Source organism: Dipodomys merriami, unplaced genomic scaffold, assembly GCF_024711535.1.
Source record: "Dipodomys merriami isolate MVZ:Mamm:240054 unplaced genomic scaffold, mDipMer1.0.p SCAF_1, whole genome shotgun sequence".
NCBI classification, from domain to species: domain Eukaryota; kingdom Metazoa; phylum Chordata; class Mammalia; order Rodentia; family Heteromyidae; genus Dipodomys; species Dipodomys merriami.
The window spans coordinates 115,246,267-115,269,280 of record NW_027202270.1 but is presented as its reverse complement, the minus strand read 5'-3'; the positions used below and the strand labels follow the sequence as shown (position 1 = coordinate 115,269,280).

The 23,014-nt window shown below is 40.6% G+C and overlaps 1 protein-coding gene and 1 long non-coding RNA gene across 14 annotated transcripts in view; one reads left to right on the top strand and one right to left on the bottom strand.

The window, feature by feature from the left end:
- The window catches only part of Nin (ninein), a 121,354-nt gene that overhangs the window by 75,739 nt on the left and 22,601 nt on the right, over positions 1-23,014 (top strand). For 10 of the 12 annotated variants that reach the window (XR_011373096.1, XM_070027971.1, XM_070027979.1 and 7 more), the window contains 10 exons: positions 1,379-1,500; positions 3,469-3,974; positions 5,097-7,253; positions 9,391-9,516; positions 9,629-9,698; positions 11,404-11,619; positions 14,700-14,813; positions 18,778-18,900; positions 20,240-20,353; positions 22,500-22,646. Coding sequence is in view for 11 of the 12 variants with exons in the window: in XM_070027971.1 (XP_069884072.1) it covers positions 1,379-1,500; positions 3,469-3,974; positions 5,097-7,253; positions 9,391-9,516; positions 9,629-9,698; positions 11,404-11,619; positions 14,700-14,813; positions 18,778-18,900; positions 20,240-20,353; positions 22,500-22,646 (3,695 nt within the window). In the remaining variant the exon portion in view is untranslated. The remainder of the gene's footprint in view (positions 1-1,378; positions 1,501-3,468; positions 3,975-5,096; positions 7,254-9,390; positions 9,517-9,628; positions 9,699-11,403; positions 11,620-14,699; positions 14,814-18,777; positions 18,901-20,239; positions 20,354-22,499; positions 22,647-23,014) is intronic. The other 2 variants (XM_070028037.1, XM_070028027.1) reach the window with 1 other exon arrangement.
- LOC138831008 (uncharacterized) lies at positions 1,910-16,832 on the bottom strand. 2 transcript variants are annotated; one of them, XR_011373098.1, is made up of 3 exons: positions 16,767-16,832; positions 9,962-10,192; positions 1,910-2,076 (listed from the first exon to the last, which is right to left on the bottom strand). It is a non-coding gene; the product is annotated as an uncharacterized lncRNA (long non-coding RNA). The 2 variants fall into 2 exon arrangements; XR_011373099.1 differs by lacking the exon at positions 1,910-2,076 and adding an exon at positions 4,351-4,401.

The window sequence follows — 23,014 nt, the reverse complement described above, 5'->3', positions numbered from 1 at the left end:
CGCTGATACAACTTGGCAAGAGAATGGTTCTACAAAGGTGGCTCTTTTCTCCTCTCACTTACCTGTTCTAGTAGAATCAGTGGAACTAGCAAGAAGATAAGAGCTCTAAGTACCTTTCGTTCCATTCTTGGCTTACTTTTTGTAGGGAGGGGTTGAAACCATGTGAATGTATGATGCAGCTCAGCAGCTTTTTTGCCAAGTGTTGGATGTGTTCCTTGTGGATGCATGAGGCTAGCATAATACACCCATGCATTACTTCTCAGCTGGGAAGATACCTTAATATAGTTGAAGAGAAATCCCAGGGCAAGACTCAATCCAGTTCCTAGACCTAGGCCCAAGAAGTGTCCCTTTCTCGATCTGCTTGTTTCTCCATGCAGAAAAATGATACCACTACCATTTTGGTACTCTTCTTCAAGAGATGTGTAGGAAACAGTTGTCATGACTTTGGTTTTGCAATATCTTAGCCCTCAACTTCTGTTTCACATTTTCTTTTTCCTTTTTTTTTTTTTTTTGTGCCAGTCCTGGGGCTTGAACTCAGAGTCTAGGCTTTGTCCCTGAGTTTTTGAGAGGTTTTTAATTCAAGGATAGCACTCTGCTATTTGGTACTTAATTGGAGAGAAGTTTTCATGAATTTTCCTGCCCAGGCTGGCTTCTCACTGCAATCCTTATATAGATCTTAGTCTCCTGAGTAGCTAGGATTACAGGCATGAGCCACTGGCATTCAACTCTGCTTCACATTTTCAATATTCTCAGTCCTTATGGAGATTCATGGATGAGTTCAGAATCTTTCTCCCTCTCCGCAATGTGTCTATATATAAGTTCCTAATCTAGGATACAGTTTTTAGCTCATAATTTAAGCACCCACTCTCCAAGAAATTCTTGCAACAATAGCCAGTCTTATGTAATGTTGAGTGATGCCAGACATCTTGATGTATGTATTAAGACACAGCAGCAGATATAATGGTTTATTCATCCCCTACCACATTGCCCCTCTGCTAACTTGTCATTCAAATTTGTAACTCCAAGTAGTTGTTGGATGGAGACAGGTTAGTTTGTCGTGCTCTCCCCTCACCAATTAGCATTTTCTCTAAGAGGAGATCAACCATTTTCACCTACCTCCATCCATTGTCCAAACAGATAGTTTCTATTAGCGTGACATATTGCCTGTACACGGGTGAATCTATTCACCTTAATTTCTTATTTGCCCTAATTCTTGGAAAGAGACCTCTCTTGGTTCCTATTGTTTCATGAAAGCTCACATCTACAGCAGTTGAGGCTGAAAATGATTTCTTGGTGAGACTGGCTGCCTGTCCTGAGATGCCAGAATGTGCTATTGAGAGAAGTTGTGGCAGAATCAATGGGTCTCATGTGATTTCAGGGCTTGGTTCTGAAGAATGTAATCCACTGAATATGAGCATCGAGGCAGAGCTGGTCATCGAACAGATGAAGGAACAACACCACAGGGAAATATGTCACCTAAGACTGGAGCTTGAAGACAAAGTAAGTCCCGATTACCATTATCAAACAAGTGCTCTCCTCACTTCACCTCTCCTCCCCTCATCCCCCCTCTTCTCATCCTCTCTTTCCCTCCCTCCTCTCTCCCTTCTTTCCTACCTTCCTTCCTTCCTTTTTGTGGCGGTACTAGGGCTTGAACTCAGGGCCTTGTGCTCTTGCTTAGCTTTTTCTCTCATGACTCTCCCTTTACCACTTTGAACCATACCTCCACTTCTGACATTTTTACTGATTAATTGGAAATAAGAGTCTCATAAACTTTTCTCCCCAGGCTGGCTTTGACTCAAGATCCTTGGATCTCAGCCTTCTGAGTAGTTTGGATTATAGGTGTGAGCCTGTGGCTCCTGGCTCAGTGTTATTACTTTGAACTCTTGATAGCCATTCAGATGTGGAGTATTCTTAATTTATTCTCACAGAGCAGCACTTCTCTGTATTTCTTCTTGTGTCTGCTGAATGATAGGAACTCATTTCCTCAGTCTGGGAGCCAGGCCTTGTCCTCTTGAGAGATTCTCCAAAATGCAATCTACTCTTCCCTGCATTCCTGGAACATGAAGCTCACAGGCCCTTGTATTAGTTCCAGCATGTTGAAAAAAAACAGTAAAGCAAAAATTAAGTATTAATTGAACCTCTTGTAAGGCACTCTGCAAGCCTTAAGAAAACACAGTTTAGCCGGGCGCTGGTGGCTCACGCCTGTAATCCTAGCTACTCAGGAGGCTGAGATCTGAGGATCGCGGTTCAAAGCCAGCCCGGGCAGGAAAGACCGTGAGACTCCTATCTCCAATAAACCACCAGAAAACCGGAAGTGGCGCTGTAGCTCAAGTGGTAGAGCACTCGCCTTGAGCTGAAGAGCAGAGGGACAGCGCCCAGACCCAGAGTTCAAGCCCCACAACTGACAAAAAAAAAAAAAGAAAAAAAAAAAAGAAAACACAGTTTACAAATACAGTCACAAAATTTGATTTAACTAATATAACTAATTAAAACAAAAAGCCTTTTTCTCGTGTGTGTGTGTGTGTGTGTGTGTGTGTGTGTGTGTGTGTGTTAGTTACTTGAAATTGAACTTAAATTCTCTCACTTGCTAAGCAAGAACTTTACCACTTGCTCTTGAAATCTTTTGCTTTTAATTTGTTTTTCAGGTAGGTCTTACTTTGTCTAGGCAGGCCCAGAACTGTGATCCTCCTATTTATGCCTTTAACCTAGCTGGATTACAGGCATGCACCACTGTGTGCCATCAAAAAAGCCCTTTGATATAGCATTACCTATTAGATTAGGTACAAGTTCGTGGTGTCCTAACCCTTGAATCTTACCTTCCTAGTCTTTTCTGTTGCTGTTCCCCATCAAACTCATCCTTGATTGCTCATGCTAATGTAAACTACTTCTTTCCACCTCTCAAAGTCTCCTGACCCTTCAAAGTTTATGCCAAATGTTGCCTGTTACATGAAGCTACCCCTGAATTTCCCAACAAAATGTACATTTTCTCTCCTCTGACTGCCTGGGTCATTTTAGCCATCTTTTCCATCTCTCATATTTTGCATTTTGCCCTGTAGTACACTCATTGTCATTCCTGTCTCTAGACTGGTTCTCCTTGACTGCAGGGCTGTATCTTACCCAGCTGTATGTTCCCTTTGGACCTGCAGAGTATCTTCTAGGAGTTAATAAGCATTTGAATTTATTTAATAATTTTAAGACCCTATATTTACAGCTGGAAACAATGTGAAAATCTGCATAGTGCTTAATAGATATTCATAAACAAATAAAACTCAACCAAGTTGACAAAAGCATGCCATGCCTGATTTTAAATGTCTTAAGGTGTTATTGTTTTTTAAATTAAGTTGCTTTCAAGCAAAATGAGCAAACTGAGGATTGTCTGGTAGGATAGAAATGCTTGCTACCCCTGTCACCTCCTTCTCTATGGACTTGGATGGAGTAACCTGTGGTAATCTCATTGTCTGCCTTTAGGTACATCATTATGAAAAGCAGCTGGATGAGACCAGAGTCTCTTGTGAAAAAGAGCAGGAGACCATGAGGCAGAAGTATGAGCGTGAAGTGCATACCTTGGAAAAAGAAATACATGAATTGAAAAGTGAAATTGCAGACCTTCAGGGGCGGGCAGAGGTGCTGAAGGAGGCCCACCAGGAGGCCAGCTGCAGGCACCAGGAGGAGAAAAAACAACTGCAGATGGCGTTTGAGGAGGAAAAGACTCGCCTGCAGGAAGAGCTGAGGCTGCAGCATGAGCAGGAGCTCAAGGCCAGGCTGGAGCAGGTGGAGGAAGACTTTAGCCAGAAGAGGGAAGGACTGGCTCAGAGTAGCGCCTGGATGGAAGAGAAGGTAAAAGGCCTGACTCAGGACCTAGAGCGGGTCCACCAGGAGCAGCTGCAAAGCCTGGTGGAGAAGTATGCTCTGGAGAGAGAGGAGCTGAGGAAAGAGCTCTTAGAAAAACACCAACAGGAACTTCAAGAAGGAAGGTAAGGAGCCAGGGAAATGAAAGCTACCCAGGGGCTGCCTCTGGACACCAAAAGTTAGAGAGGCCTGAGAAAGAATGTCTCATGGCTTGAGAAGATTTGTTGTGAACTTTTCAGCCAATTCTGTCAACCCGTGGGTTATTCGAATGGTTTTATTGTGGATGTTTGTTTGTTGGAAAGAGGAATGTGTTCCTGATATTGAGATTTTACTTCCTAAGGTTCTGGACAGGAGAATGATCCCACACATGGTTCCTTTCTCAAAAGTTCAGTACTGCAGCTTTCTGATGAAAGTGATTAAGAAGATAGATTCTGGGCAGAATTACATTTCCTTCTGGAGTTATGAAACAGCACATTGTACTCACTTTCTTCAAGTAGAATCCCGGGTACATAGCTCCACTGCTTCACGTCCTGATTAATACTACTTTATTTACTAAGAAGCAGAAACAGAGTAAATTTATTAATATGTATGACATAGGTAGCTGATGTCATATAATACTTGATTAATTAAAATGAAAGAATGTTATATATTTCCTAGATTACAAGTTAGGTTATTATGCATTTGACCATTTAATGTGAAGTGCCACTTAATTAAACCTTTGGTTCAAAGCATATTCTCAACTGTAGGCCTATGTCAAGGAATTTCATAAATTTCCCCCTAACTTCAGAGAAAATTAATTATTGCTGCCAGTCCTCAGAAAGGAAATTCTAGGGCCAGGTATGGTGGCACAGGCCTGTAATCCGAGCTACTCAAGAGGCAGAGGTAGTAAGATCATGGTCCATGTTCACCTGAGCAAAGTTAGCAGGACCCTATCTGAAAACAGATTAAAAGCAAAAGAATTGGGTAGTATAGCTTAAATGGTGGGGTGTTTGCCTAGCAAGAGGGAGGCCCTGAGTTCAGTGCCTGGAAAGAAGGAAGGAAAGAAAGGAGGGAAGAAGGGAAGGAGTGAGGGAGGGAGGGAGGGAGGAAGGAAAGTAGGGAGAGTTCCATCCCAGTACACGTGAATCATGTAGGAATTAAGTCCATTTTCAGAAAGTATTTCGATTGTTTATTTGGCAGCTTTCTTTGTGCATGGGAAAATGTTTTTGCTTGCTTCCGGAGTAATGCTGTATGTTGACCACATTTAGGGAAAAAATGGAAACAGAGTGTAATACAAGAACCTCTGAAATAGAAGCCCAGTGTCAGGCTGACTGTCAGAAAGTCACTGAGCACTGTGAACAGACTCTCCGGAGCCTGGAGGAGCACCACCGACAAGAACTGAAGGAGGTCCTTGAACAGCGGCTGGAGGACAGAGCCCAGTGGGAGTTTGAGAAGGACGAGCTCACCCAGGAGTGTGCTGAGGTCCAGGAGCAGCTGAGGGAGACTCTGCAGAGAGAGAAAGCAACCTCCCTGGTCCTGACCAAGGAGAGGGAGATGCTGGAGAAGACATATAAGGAACATTTGAATAGCATGGTCGTTGAGAGAGAGCAGCTGCTCCAAGACCTGGAAGACCTGCGCAATGCATCTGAGAGCCAGCACAGCCTCCTGACCGACCAGATACTCGCGCTGAAGAGCGCCCATGCACAAGAACTAAGGGAGCAAGAGCAGGTTCTGTGCCAGGCTGGGGCCTCGAAGCAGCTGGCAAGCCAGCAGCTTGAAAGGCTGCAGATGGAGCATGACCAGGAGAGGCAGGACATGATGGCCAAACTTCTGGCCATAGAGAATGCCCACAGGATGACATGTGAGACCGCTGATCGAGACCGAGCTGAGATGAGTGCAGAGATCTCCAGGCTTCAGAATAAAATCAAGGTCATACAGCAGGCAGCATCTCTGTCCAGGCTCCAGGGCGGCTACCAGGCAGTAGGAGGGGAGGAGGTGGAAGGAAATAGAGGCATGTCCCTGCTTGAGCAAGGGGAACAGCTGTTGGAAGAAAATGGAGATGTCCTCATCAGTCTGCAGAAAGCTCATGAACGTGCAGTGAAGGAGAATGTAAAAATGGCTACTGAAATTTCTAGATTGCAACAGAGGCTGCAGAAATTAGAACCAGGGTCAGTAATGTCATCTTGTTTAGAAGAACCAACGACAGAGTTTTTGAGAAGTCCTGCAGAACAGTCACAGCCATTTTTAGCGCAAAACCAAATGAAGCAAGCTAAAAGTATCACTACACGGCACATCCAGAGCGACCTGCAGGAAAATGAGGTTCAGGATACAACAAGTACAGAGGCCAGCTCTGATCAGAGACACAAGGTCAGGATGGAAGAGTCTGAAGCTTCCATGGAGTGTTTCTCTGAGCTTGAAAATAGTGATGAGACCAGGACTGAATCCTGGGACTTGAAAAGCCACATTTGTCAGCTCCAAGAACAATTACAGATCTTACGTGCTGACTGTGACCGGGCTTCTGAAAAGAAACAGGATCTGCTTTTTGACATCTCTGTGCTAAAAAAGAAACTGAAGATGCTTGAGAGAGTCCCCGAGACTTCTCCCAAGTATAGGTTGCTATTTGAGGATGCCAGTCAAGAAAATGACTGCCTTCAGGAAGAGCTGAGAGTGATGGAAACGCGCTATGACAAGGCCTTAGAAAACAGTAAAGAACTCACTGCGGAAGTTTTCAGGTTGCGGGCGGAATTAAAGAAAGAGGAGGAAATGACAAGAACCTTCCTTAGCCTGGAAAAGAATTACCATGATGTCAAGATGGAAAATGAGGAGCTGAATGTTTTGGTGGTGAGACTACAAGGGCAGATTGATGAGCTTCGGGAAAGAGTGGTCCCACACAGTGACTGCAGCTTCTCTTTGTGGGAAGCCAGGTCAGACAACCTGGAACTCCAGCCCAACGAGAAGGTGCTTGAACTCAGTCAATTGCCAGAAGAATGCATTCCCAAGGATAGACGCATGCACCATCTTGTAGAAGAATGGAAACAAGAAACTCAGTGCCAAGAGCAGGGAAGCACACAGCCCTTGGCAAAAGTCAAAGCCCATGAAATTGCCTGGTTACACAGAACCAAGAAAAGCCCAGAGTTCTTTTTGTTGCAGACACACCATGAAGAGCCCAGAGGTACACTGGAGGAAAATCCTGCCATCAGAGGCCTTCAAGACCCTCAATTTCAGCATCAGGCCACACTAGCAGAGTTAGAACTGGAGAAACAAAAGCTACAGGAGCTGACTAGAAAGCTAAGGGAGCGAGTCACCACTTTAGTTAAGCAGAAAGATGCCACTTCTCAGGGAGAGAAGGAGGAAGAGCTGAAGGCCATGATGCATGACCTGCAGATCACATGCAGTGAAATGCAACAGAAAGTTGAACTGTTGAGGTAATGTATGCGCCTTCTAGACTCCACAGAAGCCCGCAGATCACCTGAACCCATCTAACTTCTACTGCTTGCCCTGCTTAGAGAAACTAACTTGTTGGTCTCCAAGAAGTGAGCAATATTGTAGACTTCCTTCTGCTTCTGTGTAATATTAACAAGTAGAATAACCTTCCCTAGTAGGCATTCCCTTCCTCCTAGCAAATAAACGATGCCTGTTGGTGTGTGAAAGTTCAGAATGGCCAGTGTTCGCTGCGTAGCCACACATATAATCAACAGAGGTCTTGTTCTAGCACTTTATTTGGCTGGATAGATACTATGTTGCTCAACATTTACTTTCTCCATTTTGATGAAACACATTATATGAGAGTGGATGCCTTTTGTGTATTATTTAACTCATTTGGTAGCTAAGAACTCGTCTTATAATAATAAAGGAAAACGTTTGTGGCTTGTAGGTTTTTCACTGATATTACTTGAAGTGCATGTTAATACCCTAATAAACAATGAGAATTTAGCTTAGACTATCTTTTACTCAGGAGTTACCAGATTCTAATAAATGTGCTTAAGGAATGAAGATAAAAGAATGAAGACTGATTTTTATTTTTATTTTTTTGCCAGTCCTGGGGCTTAAACTCAAGGCCTGGGCACTGTCTCTGAGCTTCTTTTGCCACAGCACCATTTCTGGTCTTTTCTGCTTATGTGGTACTAAAGAATGAAACCCAGGTTTCATGCATGCTAGGCAAGCACTCTACCACTCAGCCACATTCCCAGCCCATGAAGACTGATTTTAATGACTGCCCACTTGAATTCATGACAGAGAATTATAGTAGTCCTCTCTCAATATTGTTTTTTAAAACTAGTAAAATATTACATTATAGCCAGGTGCTGGTAGCTCATGCCTGTAATCCTAGCTACTTAAGAAGCTGAGTTTAGAAGGATCCTAGTTCAAGGCCAGCCTGGGCAGAAAAATTCATGAAATCCTTTCTTGAGGAAAAGGAGTACATGCTACTATGTCCCTTTCTCAAGGACACAGTGCATACACCTGTTATCTCAGCTAGACTAAAAGCCTAACATTGGCGAGTTGTGTTCAGATGTGTTCCCAGCAGAAAGTAAAACCCTATCTCAAAAATAACCAGTCAATGCTAGGTACTCACCAGCACCCAGATTACAAGCTCATGCTTGTAATCCTAGCTACTCAGAAGGCTGAGATCTGAGGATCCAGGTTCAGAGCCAGCCCGGGCGGGAAATTCTGTGAAACTCTTATCTCTAATAAACCACCAGAAAGCTGAAAGTGGCACTGTGGCTCAAGTGGTAGAGTGTTAGGCTTGAGCTGAAGAGCTGAGGGACAGCGCCCAGGCCCAGAGTTCAAGCCCCATGACCAACAACAACAACAAAAAAAAACAATAGTAAAACTAGGGTTGGACTCATGGCTTGATTGTAAGAGTGCCAACCTAGTGTGAAATCCTGAGTTCAAACTCTAGTACCACCAAAAAGAAATAAAATATAAATTTTGATATATATATAATGTAAATATATTTATTATATAATATATAATAAAGTATATAATTATACGTATATGTTATATAAATAATATAAATATTGATATAAAAAGCAAATAATTTGAATGTGCTTCTCTTCCTCAGGCTATTTTTCATTCATAACATCAAAATATAATGAGCTGAATTAAATCACAAAGTCAATGTTATACATATTTCAATGGGGCTCTTTGGTGTATGTAATAAATTTTCTTTCTGTAGGTACTGGCTAGCCTAAAACAAAAGTTCATGTAATTTAGTAACATGATCCATGTTACTAAGGGAAAAATTGAGACTGAGATCAATAGAATCATTTGCTTGAGAAGCAGTATGCCTGCCATTGAGAAAACCAGCAACTAGACCGGCATCGCAGCTCTATTTCCATTTCCATGTTCCTGCTTTTTAGGCCTCGCTTCCCTAACAGCTTTTAGTTGTGTTCTTACTTTCCCCCCAAAGTGAATTAGTATGCTATGACTTCATTTTCAAGTACTAAGACACTACTAATTTGGACTTTTTAAACTTATTTTATTGGAAGTTACTAGATAGTTTTTCCAACAACACCCTGATGACTGTCTTTTTGTAACTTCCTTTAAATCTCTGTACTGCAGATATGAATCTGAAAAGCTTCACAAGGAAAACTCTATTTTGAGAAATGAAATTACTACTTTAAATGAAGAAGATAGCATTTCTAGCCTGAAATTAGAGAAATTAAATGGATCTCAGGAAGAATTGTGGTAAGGCATATTATACTTAAATTTTCTGTAGACAGTTTATAAAGACCAAAGAACTATTTAACTTCAGATGTCAGAATCTACCTCTGAAATTATATTTTCATTGTTCTTCTAGGCAAAAAATAGAAACTGTAGAACAGGAAAAAGCTGCAATTCAAAAGATGGCTGAAAATTTAAAGAAACAGGTAAAGAGACTATTTCCAACTATTTCTTGATTCTGAGAGCTCTTTTTTATTTGAAACACATAGAATAAACAAATTTTACTGATAAATATCATAAATGATGGTAAGATTGTGAATTCTGAGTTTGAAAATGGAAATTTGCCTTATTAGGACTCTAAAATGGTTCCTGGTTTTTGGAAAATAATGTATATGCTATTTTAGATCTTAAAAGCTCAATATCAACTTTACAAATTATAGGAACATACAGGCAATACCTTAAGCCATACCTGTAAATAATAGCTCTAGCCCTTGTATCCTTTTGATTAATTTTAGCTCCTTCTGTTCTTCACCATGATTAAAAGCAGAGAGTTAAGGATAGAATCTCACAGATAGAGGATGCCAGCAAATCAGCACATCACTTCAGAGATACAATTTATGGAGATGGTTGGTGCCATTCAGTGCTCATTTTGTGTAATCTTCAAGCATGTAGATCCTAGGAAGAGCACCAAAGACCATGTCTGAAACAGTCCAAGAACATACTAAGTAAATAATTTTTTAGCACTTGAAGTATCCAAAGTGTTAACATCTAAAATGTATCTTGTACTCTTGTAGATAAATGGAAAAACTCAGTTGGAAAAAAACAGACAATTGATATGATCATATAATACAGCATGTAAGAAGATGGTTATCCTCATAAAAGCTAGAGAAGTTTAACTTTTTTTGATGTTTTTTGTTTTGTTTTGTTTTTGTTTTTTCGGTCGTGGGGCTTGAACTCTGGGCTTGGGCTCTGTCCCTGCGCTCTTCAGCTCAAGATGAGAGCTCTACCACTTGAGCCACAGCTCCACTTCCAAGTTTTTTTTGTTTTTGGGTTTTTTTTGCCAGTTTTGGAGCTTGGACTCAGGGCCTAGTTACTGTCCCTGAGCTTCTTTTGCTCAAGGCCAACACTCTACCACTTGAGCCACAGCACCACATCCTGCTTTTTCTGTTTATGGATTACTGAGAAATCAAACCCAGGGCTTCATGTATGCTAGGCAAGCACTCTACCATGAAGCCACATGCCCAGCCCAGTTTATAAGTTTTTATCACTAATAAGGATAGACATTTTGGAGATACTTAGCTAATAAGTTAATATATATGCATACCTTCTAAGCCAACAATCCTGCTTTTATAAAATGATCCTAAATACAAAATGCTAAAATGTATCATTTTGTTTGTTCATAATTAGAGGAAATATTGATAACAATATGCAGTTATAAATGCAGTTATAAATCAGTGCATTGTGGAAAATGTTGCAATAGGAAATATCCTACAGCTGCTTAAAGTTTAGCGTATATGATTTCTGAGCACAATAAGTTGGAAAGATAAGCATCTATAACATTATAAGTGAAAAAGCATGCTGTCCAAAGATGAAAAGATCCAGTTTTTTATTTTAAAAAGAGAGAGAGAGAAGAATCAATATGTCTGTGGGTACTACGTATGGTCTGGTATTCTAGTACTCCACATACACAGCGGGTCCCTGTAGAGTGGGATTGGGCTGACTATGCCTCACTTCTTCATCTTCTTCTGATGTGACTGAATTTGTAATGATGAGTCTATTTCTGTTACTACTTATATGTATTTTTAAACTTTCATAGAGAAGGAAGCAACAATTACCCTCTAAATCTGTTTTTTTTTTTAACTGAAGTAGGGTAGCAAGTTTTTTTTAAAAACTTATTTCCATTTTAATTAGATTTCAGATTTAAAAACCAAAAACCAACAGTTGGATTCAGAAAATAGAGAACTTAGCCAAAAGAACTCTCAAAACCAGGAAGAACTGCAGGACCTTAATGAGCGTCTGGCAGAGCTGCTGTGCCAGAAAGAAGAAGAGCCAGGGGAGAGTTCATTTGAGGAATGGGAACAAGAAAAAGCTGATCTGAAAAAGGAGCTAGAACTCTATAAAATGCAGGTATGCGCCACAGACACCCTACTGCTTTATTATTACTATTATTATTATTATTATTATTGAAGAAGTCCTGAGAAGAAATATTTGTATTAAGTTTCTTATGCATAAAGCCTTCATAATTAAAACAGTATGGCACTGGCATATTACTATGTATTCTGGAGAGACAAATGTAATAAGAAGTCTAGAGTTTGGCCCAGAGACACATGGAAACTGAATTCCCTATCTGTGAATCCAACCAACCACTGATCAAAAATAATTTTAATTGCATCTATACTAAACATGTAGATTTCTTTTTCTTGTTATTTTTCCCTAAACAGTACAGTATAATAACTATAGCATTTATATTTGCTAGGGACTTAAGTAATCTAGAGATGAGTATGTAAGGGAATGTAAGTTATATGCAGAACAATGCCATTGTATATAAGGGACTTGAGCATCTGAAGAGTTTGGGATCTGAACTGGTCATGGAGCCAAATACCAAAGGGTGACTACTATATGGGCAAAGGTAGACTTTGAAACAAGTGGTAGCGGGACAACTGGATAGATGTTTTGAGATAATTAGAATAAAAAAGTTACCAATAGGCTGGGAAGTTGGCTCAGTGGTAAAGCGCTTGCCTTGCATGCCTGAGGCCCTGGGTTCGATTCCTCAGCACCACATAAGCAAAAAGAAAAAAGCCGGAAGTGGCGCTGTGGCTCAAGTGGTAGGGCACTAGCCTTGAGCTGAAGAGCTGAGGGACAGTGCTCAGGCCCAGAGTTCAGGCCCCACAACTGGACCAAAAAAAAAAAAAAAAGTTAACAATATAAAAATATAACTGTACAAATACTAGAAGAAAATGAGCAAATTTGGCTTTAACCTTTGCATAAAGACAGACTCAAAATAGAAGTAATAAAATAAAAAGTTGATTATAATTTTTTAAATGACTGAAAAAAGTCAAAAGACAACTGACAAGATAGAATAAAATGTTAATAACATATCCCACAGAGAAAATAATTGGTATTGCTAAAGATATTGAGAATTATAAAAACAAAATGTCAGCCAGGTGCTGGTGGCTCATGCCTGGTTATCCCAGAGGCTGAGATCTGAGGATCTTGGTTTAAAGCCAGCCCAGGCAAGAAAGTCTGTGAGACTCTTATCTCCAATAAACTACGCAGAAAAAGTTGGAAGTGCTACCATGGCTCAAGTGGTAGAGTTCTAACCTTGAGCACAAAGAGGCTCCGAGACCCCCCAGGCCCTGAGGTCAGGTCCCAACATTGACAAAAGAAATGAACTTTAAAGATACATGAAAAATAAATAAATAAAAATGGCTCTCAAACCTTTAAAACTACATTCAAAATCATTGTAATTACAGAAATGGAAATTTGATATTGGTAATGATTTCGCACCTAAAAGATGAGCAGTAACTTGTACTGTAACAGTGTGCTCTTTGGGTAAGGCTGTGGGAACAAGCATCTATAAACCACGTTGATGGTGCATACTATATTGGTACCATCTTTGTGAAGGTGGATTTGGCCCTCCCGGACATAGTCACATGCTTACTTACCTTTGTCCAGTGATCTTACTTCTACACATCTACCCTAAAGATGTACTGTAGTAATATGATTATGTACACAGAATTGTTCAGAATTGCCAAACAGTGGAAGCAAACTAGATGTTCATATATGAGGGTTCATATATGAGGCTGGGTCCATGCATACTATGGATAAACAGCAGAAGAAAACAATGAAAAATATATCTATTTATATGAAGTGAATTCCAGGACATAATGTTAAGTGAAAAAAGAACAGTAACGATAATATGCCTCCAAACATGTAAAAAAAGGAGGGGGGATGTTAGAAAACACACATGAGCCAGGCACTGATAGTTCATGCCTGTAGTCTTAACTACTCAGGAAGCTGAGATCTGAGGATCTCAATTCAAAGCCAGCCTAAGCAGGAAAGTCTATAGACTCTTATCTTCAATAAACTACTCAGAAAAAGCTGCGGCATAAGTGGTTGAGCACTAACCTTGAGCAAAATGAAGCTCAGCGACAGTGCCCAGGCCCTGAGTTCAAGCCCTAGGACCAGCATACACACACAAAAAAAAGAAATACACATATATCTTCTCATTTGTATAAAACAAGTGCAAACGTGATAAACCATAAAATGATATCAAATGGTTTGATGGATATTTTTAGAGAGTGAGTAAGAAAGGGATAGACAGATGAATGGGAATGTGCTAGAAGATATTAGGGAGTAACCCTTGTCTAAGTTTATCTTTGTCGGTAGCTCTTGTTAGTTAGAATGATAATATTGTTTACAAGATCCTTTTGTTCTTCCTTCTTCCTCCCCTCCCCCCACCCCCAATGTTGGGAATTGAACCCAGGGTTTCACTCTGCCACTGAGCTATGTCCCCAGGTCTATTTCACACAGTTTTCAACTACTTCCCAAATATGCTGGGCATGGTAGTTCTTGCATGTAATCCTAGCTATTGAGAGGTGGAGATCAGAAGGTATAGAGGAATGTGGTTTCAAACCAGCCTAGGCAAAAATTTCTCACGATCCCACATTTTACCCCATAAAAATCTGGACATATGGTGCATGCCTGTCATCCTAGCTGTGAAGATCACATGAATAGGAGAATTGCTACTAGGCTGGTTCCAGGCAAAAAGCAAAATGATCTGAAGGTGTAACTCAAGGGAGAAAGTATCTGCCTAGCAAGTCCAAGTTCAAACTCAGTACTGCCAAAAAAGATTGAACAATTTGATCAACAAAATTAAGCTAGTATAGAACATAATAATTACCAAATGCCGAAGACAATAGATACCTGTACTTATTAACAAAAAAAAAACTAATTAGAGAAACAACAGTTTTTTCACGTAAAATTTTCATTAATAAATTATAGGGAAAAAAATAGTAAAATCATCCTTTGACAAACAACCAAGTAAAAACCCAAGATATTTTTGGTTAGCTGCATTGAATATAAGGACAAATGGTCATAAAACTGTATGTCACTGGATTGATAGCATTTCCTTAATACTGCCTATGTGAACCTAATTGAATGAGCTCAACAAGTATGTCTATTATTTGACTTTATTTTTCTCCTAGTCCTCCACATTAGTGTCTTCTCTGGAGGCAGAACTTTCAGAAGTTAAAATCCAGTCTCACATTGTAGAACAGGAAAACCACCTTCTCAAGGATGAACTGGAGAAAATGAGCCAAGTAAGTTTGCATGCTACTGAGAGAGTTCATGGAACCCTGATGGTCTAATGGTCTGTTGTTTCCAGTCTGCAAATGTTCTCTGCAGTAGTGTATTTCTTAGTGACACCGAGGACTTGAAGTACAAGTTGATTTATAAGGAAACCTATTGCTAATTCCCCTAGTTTGGTTCTAGTTCTGTAACTTATTTATGTTGTAGACTCTGAAATTCTCTTAGTATAAATGATACCCAGCCATTTCAATCTGTTTGTTGTTTCCTCTCCTCCTGGCTGGATGAGAAAATAACATTACTTGGTTTAAGAGAGGATGACTTTCTTGCTTGTAACTTTTAGGACTGACTGTTCACTGGTTTGTAAGGCTGCCTGCCAAGGGGCTGGGTCCCTTGTAGCCAGTGTGATGCATTGGTGAGCAGGGGATTCATAAGTGAATCCTCACTTATGAAGCCTTTTTCAGACTATAAAAGAGGGAACACCTTACAAAGCATGTCCTTGTTTACTCTTCTTTTCCATTCTGGGTAGAAGTCTTTTAGTTGGGATACTTCTGATTTATAGTAGGACAATTTCATTTTTCATTTACTTGCCCTTGGGTTACTTTAATATTTTGATATCATCAGATTAGGAAGTATTCTTTCTGTGCCAGTTCAGCCTGTGACTATAGGCTATATTCTTTGACTGTACAATTATTGAGTCTAGACTAGCTTTACACTAGGCCTATGCCAGGTAGTGTTGTATTTTTGATCTTTGGCTCATTATAAGTCTTGTTTACCTAATAGGATTATGAAACTCTCAGGGTATTTGTGTCTTTTGTAATAGCTGATATAATACTAATACTCAACAAGGTTTTTTAAGAACAAGTACTGTAGGCTGAACATAGGTAGCCAACTCTTCAATCCCAGCTGTGTGGGAGGCTGGGATAAGAGGATTGTGGTTTGAGGCCAGCCCCGTCAAAAAAGTTAGTGAGACCCTATTTCAAAAAACCAAGCTGCACTAAACACTGTGTTGAAAATGAACTAAACAACTTGCAAGGGGGGGGGGGTCACGCAAAGAGGGAGAAACAGAGAAAATGAGGGAAGAGATGACACTGTTCAAAAAGATGATATTGTCCAAAAAAAATGTACTCATTACCTGACTAACATAACTGTAACTCTCTGTACATCACTTTTACAATAACAAAATTAAATTAAAAAAACAAGCTAGGTAGTATGGTGGTTCACGACCATAATCCCAGCTACAGGAGGGTTAGGGGGAAGGTAAGAAGATCAAAGCCAGCCCCAGGTAAAAGGAAAACTCTACATGAAAAACTAAAGCCAAAAAGGGCTGACGGTATAGCTCAAGTAGTAGAGTGCTTGCCTAAAAAGAGTGAGACCCTAGGTTCAAACCACTCCTACCTAAAAAAAAAAAAAGGTATGGTTATAGAAACTATATCCATTCTGCCATGACTAGTTCATTACATGGCTGAAGTTTAAACTCATAGGAGTTTTCTGTGGTGTGTAGTTTCCCAAAGCTACTGCAATCAAGTTTATCCTCATTAATTCAGATATCCTTTCTTTCCTTTGCCTTTTAAAAGTCTATAGCTCAACTTCTACAATGGCAGTGATCACTTCCAAGTAATGGGGAATGTGTGCTATGAAACTTTGCTGTGCTAAAGAACAGAAGAAGAGTCACAGAGTTCAGAGAAAACCACTGAGATGAGGACATCATTATGTACCTTTTTTTTTTGGGGGGGGGGGTCTGGTCATGGGGCCTGAACTCTGGGCCTGGGTGCTGTCCCTCAGTTCTTCAGCTCAAGGCTAGCACTCTACCACTTGAGCCACAGCGCCACTTCCAGCTTTTTTCTTTTTGCTTATGTGGTGCTGAGGAATTGAACCCAAGGCCTCGTGCATGCAAGGCAAGCGCTCTACCACTGAGCCACCTTCCCAGCCCTCATTATATACCTTTTACGGAGGCATTGGCCTACCTGGTGAGATAGAAAAACAGTGAGCCTGCATGCATTTGATAAGAAGTACTTTCATTGGCTCCAAGATTCTTGAGCAAGGCAGTGTTGGCCCTGACAGCTTGGACCTAGAGAGCTTGTGCCATTATTTGTGATGTCATGGTTTATGCCTCAAGCATAAACCTCTTGTTACCTCTTGCACTGACTAGAAACACACAGCATCAGCAGAGGGCACCTGCTGCTCTGTAGATGCTCAAATAGCATGGAGCTTGCTGGTATTTGGGGTGGAGACACGTAGTGAGGAAAGCGGTATAGGCCCTTCATTGCACCACTGTCCAGGTAAAGTACATCTTCTAGGATCCTGACTTGTTTACCCTTGTAAGGTATGTTGAATTTGTTGCCAACTGAAGACAGGAATCAACTTGTAAAGTCTTATTTTGGTGTAGCTATATGTGTGTGTGTGTGTATAGTATATGTATATATATAAATATATACATATACATATATATATATATATAAATGTTGTACAGAGGGGTTACAGGAGTAAGGTAATGAGTACATTTTGTAGTGAGCATTGTTACCTCCTCCTTTATTTTCCCCTACCATCACTTCCCTCCTCCCAACCCCCCAACCCCAACATTGTAAAGTTTGTTTTCAACATAGTGTCCTGTACATCTCGTCATCACAATGGATCAGCCTGCATCCCCATTTAAGCATTCCGTTGTATCCCTTCCCCTCCCCAAATTACAAAAATGTATATACACTGGCATCAAATCCAGTGAAAACAGGGGTTATACCGTGGGGGGAAGTACATACAAAAGAAACAAAAGAATCACATAGTGCATTGTAAGTATATCTAAAACACTAGCAAGAAAGAAAAAACCACTTGTGTCCCTGTCTTGGGGTACATTTTGCTTAACATTATCTCATGTGATCATATGTACATAGCCTTTGACCTTCTCTGCTTGTTGGTGTAGCCATTTTGAAGCTAAATATAGGTAGGAAATAGAAATACTGCCATATCCCAATATAATAAAGAGTTAAAATGTATCACCAGGACCACCAGAAGGAAATGGGAAGGGGAAAGGAAGGGGGAGGAGAGGGAAGAGAGAAAGGGAAAGGGCAGCAGAAGAGGAAGGAAAAAGGGCAAAAATCAAATTCAAGGGAGGGCAGCTAATAGTCTATAAGTGATGAGAAAGGATTAGGAATGCAAGAACCCATCAGCCTCTGCAAGCAGTGGTTGTCAACAGGGTCGGAGGTCAGGATTGGCTCTTGACCCTGGGACATTTATTGTTCACAAACGGAGAGAGGGTATTGCCTGGTATCCAGTGGACAAAGCCAGAGATGCCATGAAACATCCCACAGTGTATGTACGGGACGGACAGCCCTCCACAACGAGGAGGCAGCCTGCTTTGCCTGGAGTTTTGAAAGCACACAGGAGGAAGCACCATGTCCACACGTGCTGTGTTACTGTAATCAACTTCCCTTCCAGAGGGAAGGGCACAGCTTTAAACTTGACCTTCTACTGATAACCCAAACCTCCTATGACCATTCCATATCTTTTTATTATTACTGCTATTTTGAGATAGGCTCTCCCTATGTATCCTAGGCAGGCCTCAACCTCATAATCCTCCTGCCTCAGCCTCCCAAGTGCTGAGATGACAGGTGGTCTTAAACTGAGATTTTAAAAGAATTTTTTTTTCTCATTCAAAAGGCATGAGCAAAAAGTAACATGCGTCATGAACACAAATCGATGGCAACATTTTAGTATGTTATTTAATTGTGAAGGTAAAATGGAAAGCTAGGGATGATTATTTAACAGCATCTGTCTGAGTCGCTCAAAACACGCTTCAACAGTCAACTGATGCATAGAAAGAGGCTAGCAGGGAGCAGTTTGTTAAAGTTAATTAAAGTCTGCTAGATTTTATATGTCCCATGAAATAGCTTCAAATAAGGTAATCTGAGTGCCACTTATAAATACCTCTTTATAAACACTGCCAGGAGGTGAGAGGAGGGTCATTTGTCTCTCTTACAGCTGCACAGATGTCCTGATGTCTCTGAGTTCCAGCAAAAGCTTTCTAGTGTATTAAACTACAACGAAGCACTGCGGAAAGAAAAAGAAGTTCTAAGTACAGAATTAAATGACTGCCTGGATAAGGTACAAAAATAATAGACTTGACCTTCACTGTACTGTAGGTACCATATGAGCATTTCCATACAGACAGCGGCCCATAAGCCTCCAGTATCAGCCCAACTGCTCCAGAGCTGGCTGCAAAAGTGTTTGAACTGGTGTCACGTGACCTTAGATCTTTTTTTTTTTTGGGGGGGGGGCGGTGAGGTTGCCTTGACCTTGTCCCTGAGCTCTTCAGCTCAAATCTAGGACTCTACCACTTGAGCCTCAGGGCCACTTCCAGTTTTCTGGTGATTAATTGGAGAAAAGAGTCTCACAGACTTTCCTGCCTGCCTGACTTTGAACCACAATCCTCAGATTTCTGTCTCCTGAGTAGCTAGGATTACAGGCATGAGCCACCAGCACCCGGCATAACCTTAGATCTTATGAAGCCAAGATTGCTACTTAACATATATGATACATAACACTTTCTATGTCCTATAAATATTTTTATAACTGGATATCTATTTCCTACTTGCTTTTTTCCATTGTATATTCTTAGCAGCTCCAAAAACACTTCTGTTTCCCCATTCCCATCTGCTTTAGTTAGGGTCAGTCTATATTTTCCTGTACCCTCTGAGATTTCTAATTGCCTTCCAGACCACTTCTCACCCTGAAAATATGAGATAGAAGCTAGGTGCTGGTGGCTCATGCCTGTAATCCTAGCTACTCAGGAGGCTGAGATCTGAGGATCCTAGTTCAAAACCAGCTCAGGCAGAAAAGTCTGTGAGATTTTTTTTTTTTTTTTGTCGGTCATGGGGCTTGAACTCTGGGCTTGGGTGCTGTCCCTGCACTCTTCAGTTCAAGGCGAGCGCTCTACCACTTGAGCCACAGTGCCACTTCCGGTTTTCTGGTAGTTTATTGGAGATAAAGAGTTTCACAGATTTTCTTGCCTGGGCTGGCTTTGAACTGTGATCCTCAGATCTCAGCCTCCTGAGTAGCGAGGATTATAGACGTGATCCACCAGTGCCTGGCTGTGAGATTCTTATCTAAAATTAACCACTGAAGAGCCAGAAAGAGCAGTGGCTCAAGTGATAGAGTTATGAGCCTTGAGGAAAAAAGCTAAAGGAGAGTTCAGGGCCCTGAGTTCAAGTCCCCTTACTGACACCAAAACTAACTAAACTAAAATAAAATTGATAGTAATTTTAAAAATGAGAAAACTAAGAAGAGACTCTTCAAAATTAGAAGTAGAACAGAGGAAAACTACTTTCACATACCCTCAAGGAAACAGTTGGCACTTGCTCTTGACTGTGTAAGTGAAGACCTATGAGTTGAGACTAGATACATTTGCAAATATGCTCTGACCTTTCTTCTTCTCTTGAAATAGCTGGCACAATCTAGCCTTTTGGAGAACAGAATTGCGACAATGAAGCAAGAGCAGCAGTCTTGGGAGCATCAGAGCGAGAGCTTAAAGTCACAGCTAGTGGCTTCACAGGAAAAGGTACGAAGGCAATTATTCCCTCATTTTTTTTTTTTTATCATCCCAAGAGAATGGCCCAAGACGCTATGGGACTGAGTTTGACACACCTTCACAGTATTGAAGAGTAAATTAAACAATATTTCCCTCCAAGTTTATCAATTGGGAGAGTACTTACTATGGTAGGTTGAGAGTATTATATAAAAATGACTGGTATTACCAACTTAAAAACCATATTTCTTTTCTTTTTAATTTAATTTAATTTTATTTGTGAACATACTGTACAGAGGGGTTACAATTACATGGGCAGGATAATGCGTACATTTCTTACCAAGCATTGCAGCCTCCTCCTTTGTTTACCCTTCACATCCCTTCCCAGCCTCTCCCCTCCCCCCCAATCCCAATCCTTCTCCTTCTCCCCCCTTCCCCCCCCCCCCCCCCGCACCAACGTTGTAAAGCTCATTTTGGACATGACAACTTGTACTTCTCATTGTTGCAACAGGTCCACCTGTATCCTTAAACAACTGGTTTTTCCCCATCTCCTCCACAAGTTATACTGACATCAAATATAGTGAAAGCAGGGGTTATACTGTGGGGGAGGGACATACAAAGCAACAAAGAGATAATCTTATAAATGCGTTAGAAACACATGCATGAAAGAAAAAAACATTAAAATACATATCTAAGGGTTCATTTTCCTGACATCACATTATCTGACCTTTTCTGCTTGACTCATACATCTACTAGATATTGCAAATAAGGGAAACCATGGGACCTATGTTTCTTTGGGCCTGGCTTACTTCCCTTAATATAATTTTTTCCAAGTTTTTCCATTTCCTAACAAATGGGGCAATGTCATTCTTTCTGATGGAGGCATAGAATTCCATTGTGTATATATACCACATTTTCTTGATCCATTCATCTACTGAGGGGCATATGGGTTGGTTCCATATCTTAGCTATGGTAAATAATGCTGCAATAAACATAGTTGTGCTGGTAGCTTTAGTGTGGTCTTGCTTGTAAACATTTGGGTAAATGCCCAAAAGTGGGATTGCTGGGTCATAGGGGAGTTCTATGTGAAGTCTTTTGAGGAACCTCCATACTGCTTTCCAAAGTGGTTGAACAAGTTTACATTCCCACCAACAATGAAGTAAGGTTCCTTTCTGTCCATATCCCCTCCAGCATCTGTTGTTGTTAGAGTTCTTGATTTTTGCCGTTCTAACTGGAGTGAGGTGATATCTCAATGTTGTTTTGATTTGCATTTCTTTTATGGCTAGGGATGTTGAACATTTCTTCATGTGTCTATTGGCCATCCTTCTTTCTTCTTCAGAGAAGTTTCTCTTTAAGTCTTTAGCCCACTTATTTATTGGGCAGTTGTTTCTTTGAGGATTTGTTGTTGGGGGGTTTAATTTTTTGGGTTCCAGGTATATTTTAGATATGAGACCCTTGTCCGTTGTATGGCTAGTAAAGATATTCTCCCAATCCGTGGGCTTTCTATTGATCTTGCTAGCTATGTCATTTGCCCTGCAGAAGCTCTGCAACTTTATGCAATCCCATTTGTCCAACCTTTCTTTGATTTGTTGTGTTTCCGGGTCTCTATTCAGAAAATTTCGGCCTGAGCCAAGGAGACCTAGAGTTTCTCCTATTCCATCCTGTAATGAAAAACCATATTTCTAAAGCAGGTTTATTCCCTATTACACTCAAAGATCTCTATCAACATTCCTTTTACAAATTTAAATTCAAATTCAGATATATTTGGGATTTCGTGTGGAGTAGGAGTCCACAAGTCTGTGTTGTTATTTTCAACTAAGGGCTTTATAAACCAGTACCATGGGCCAAAACATAGTTTCTACAAGATGCAGTGACTATGTTTTATGTTGTGCAAGCCCACCCTTACTGGTTCTATCAAATGTCTCGTAGATGTCCATAAGATAATTATATCAGCAGTATTTTGTTCCAGGCAAATTTATTCTTTTCCTAAATATCCCATAACATCCTGTAAGTAAAAAGATGTCCTGCATTTTCACTGAGCTACTGAAGAGAGAACTAAATACAGTGCATGAATGGACACAGAAGGGGCCTGGGAGTCCTTTTGTCCTTGTGTACGCATTGCTGTGTAGCATTGTTGTGTAGAGTTCTTGTGTAGCAATACAAGATCCTTCTCCTGCAGGTTCAGAATTTAGAAGACACCCTGCAGAATGTGAATCTTCAGATGTCCCGGATCAAATCTGACCTCCGAGTGACTCAGCAAGAAAAAGAAGCTTTAAAACAAGAAGTGATGTCTTTACACAAACAGCTTCAGAATTCTTGTGACAAGGTAACTTCTCTCTTTTTTTTAAATTGACGCATAAAGTATCATAAAGTGCACCAACTTTTAGTTGATAATTTCATTTTTACATGTATCTACTTATACATATATAGGATGCTTTACATGTAGGTATGTATAGGATCAGAGTATAGAAAATGTCTGGCTGGCTTTTTTTTCAGTTAATTTTTACTGTAAAGATGATATACAGAGGAGTTACCATTACGTAAGTCAGGTATTGAGTACATTTCTTTTTTTTTTTTTTTGGTCATGGGGCCTGAACTCTGGGCCTGGGCACTCACTGCCCCTCAGCTCTTCAGCTGTAGACTAGCACTCAACCACTTGAGCCTCAGCCCCGCTTCGAGGAATCGAACCGAGGG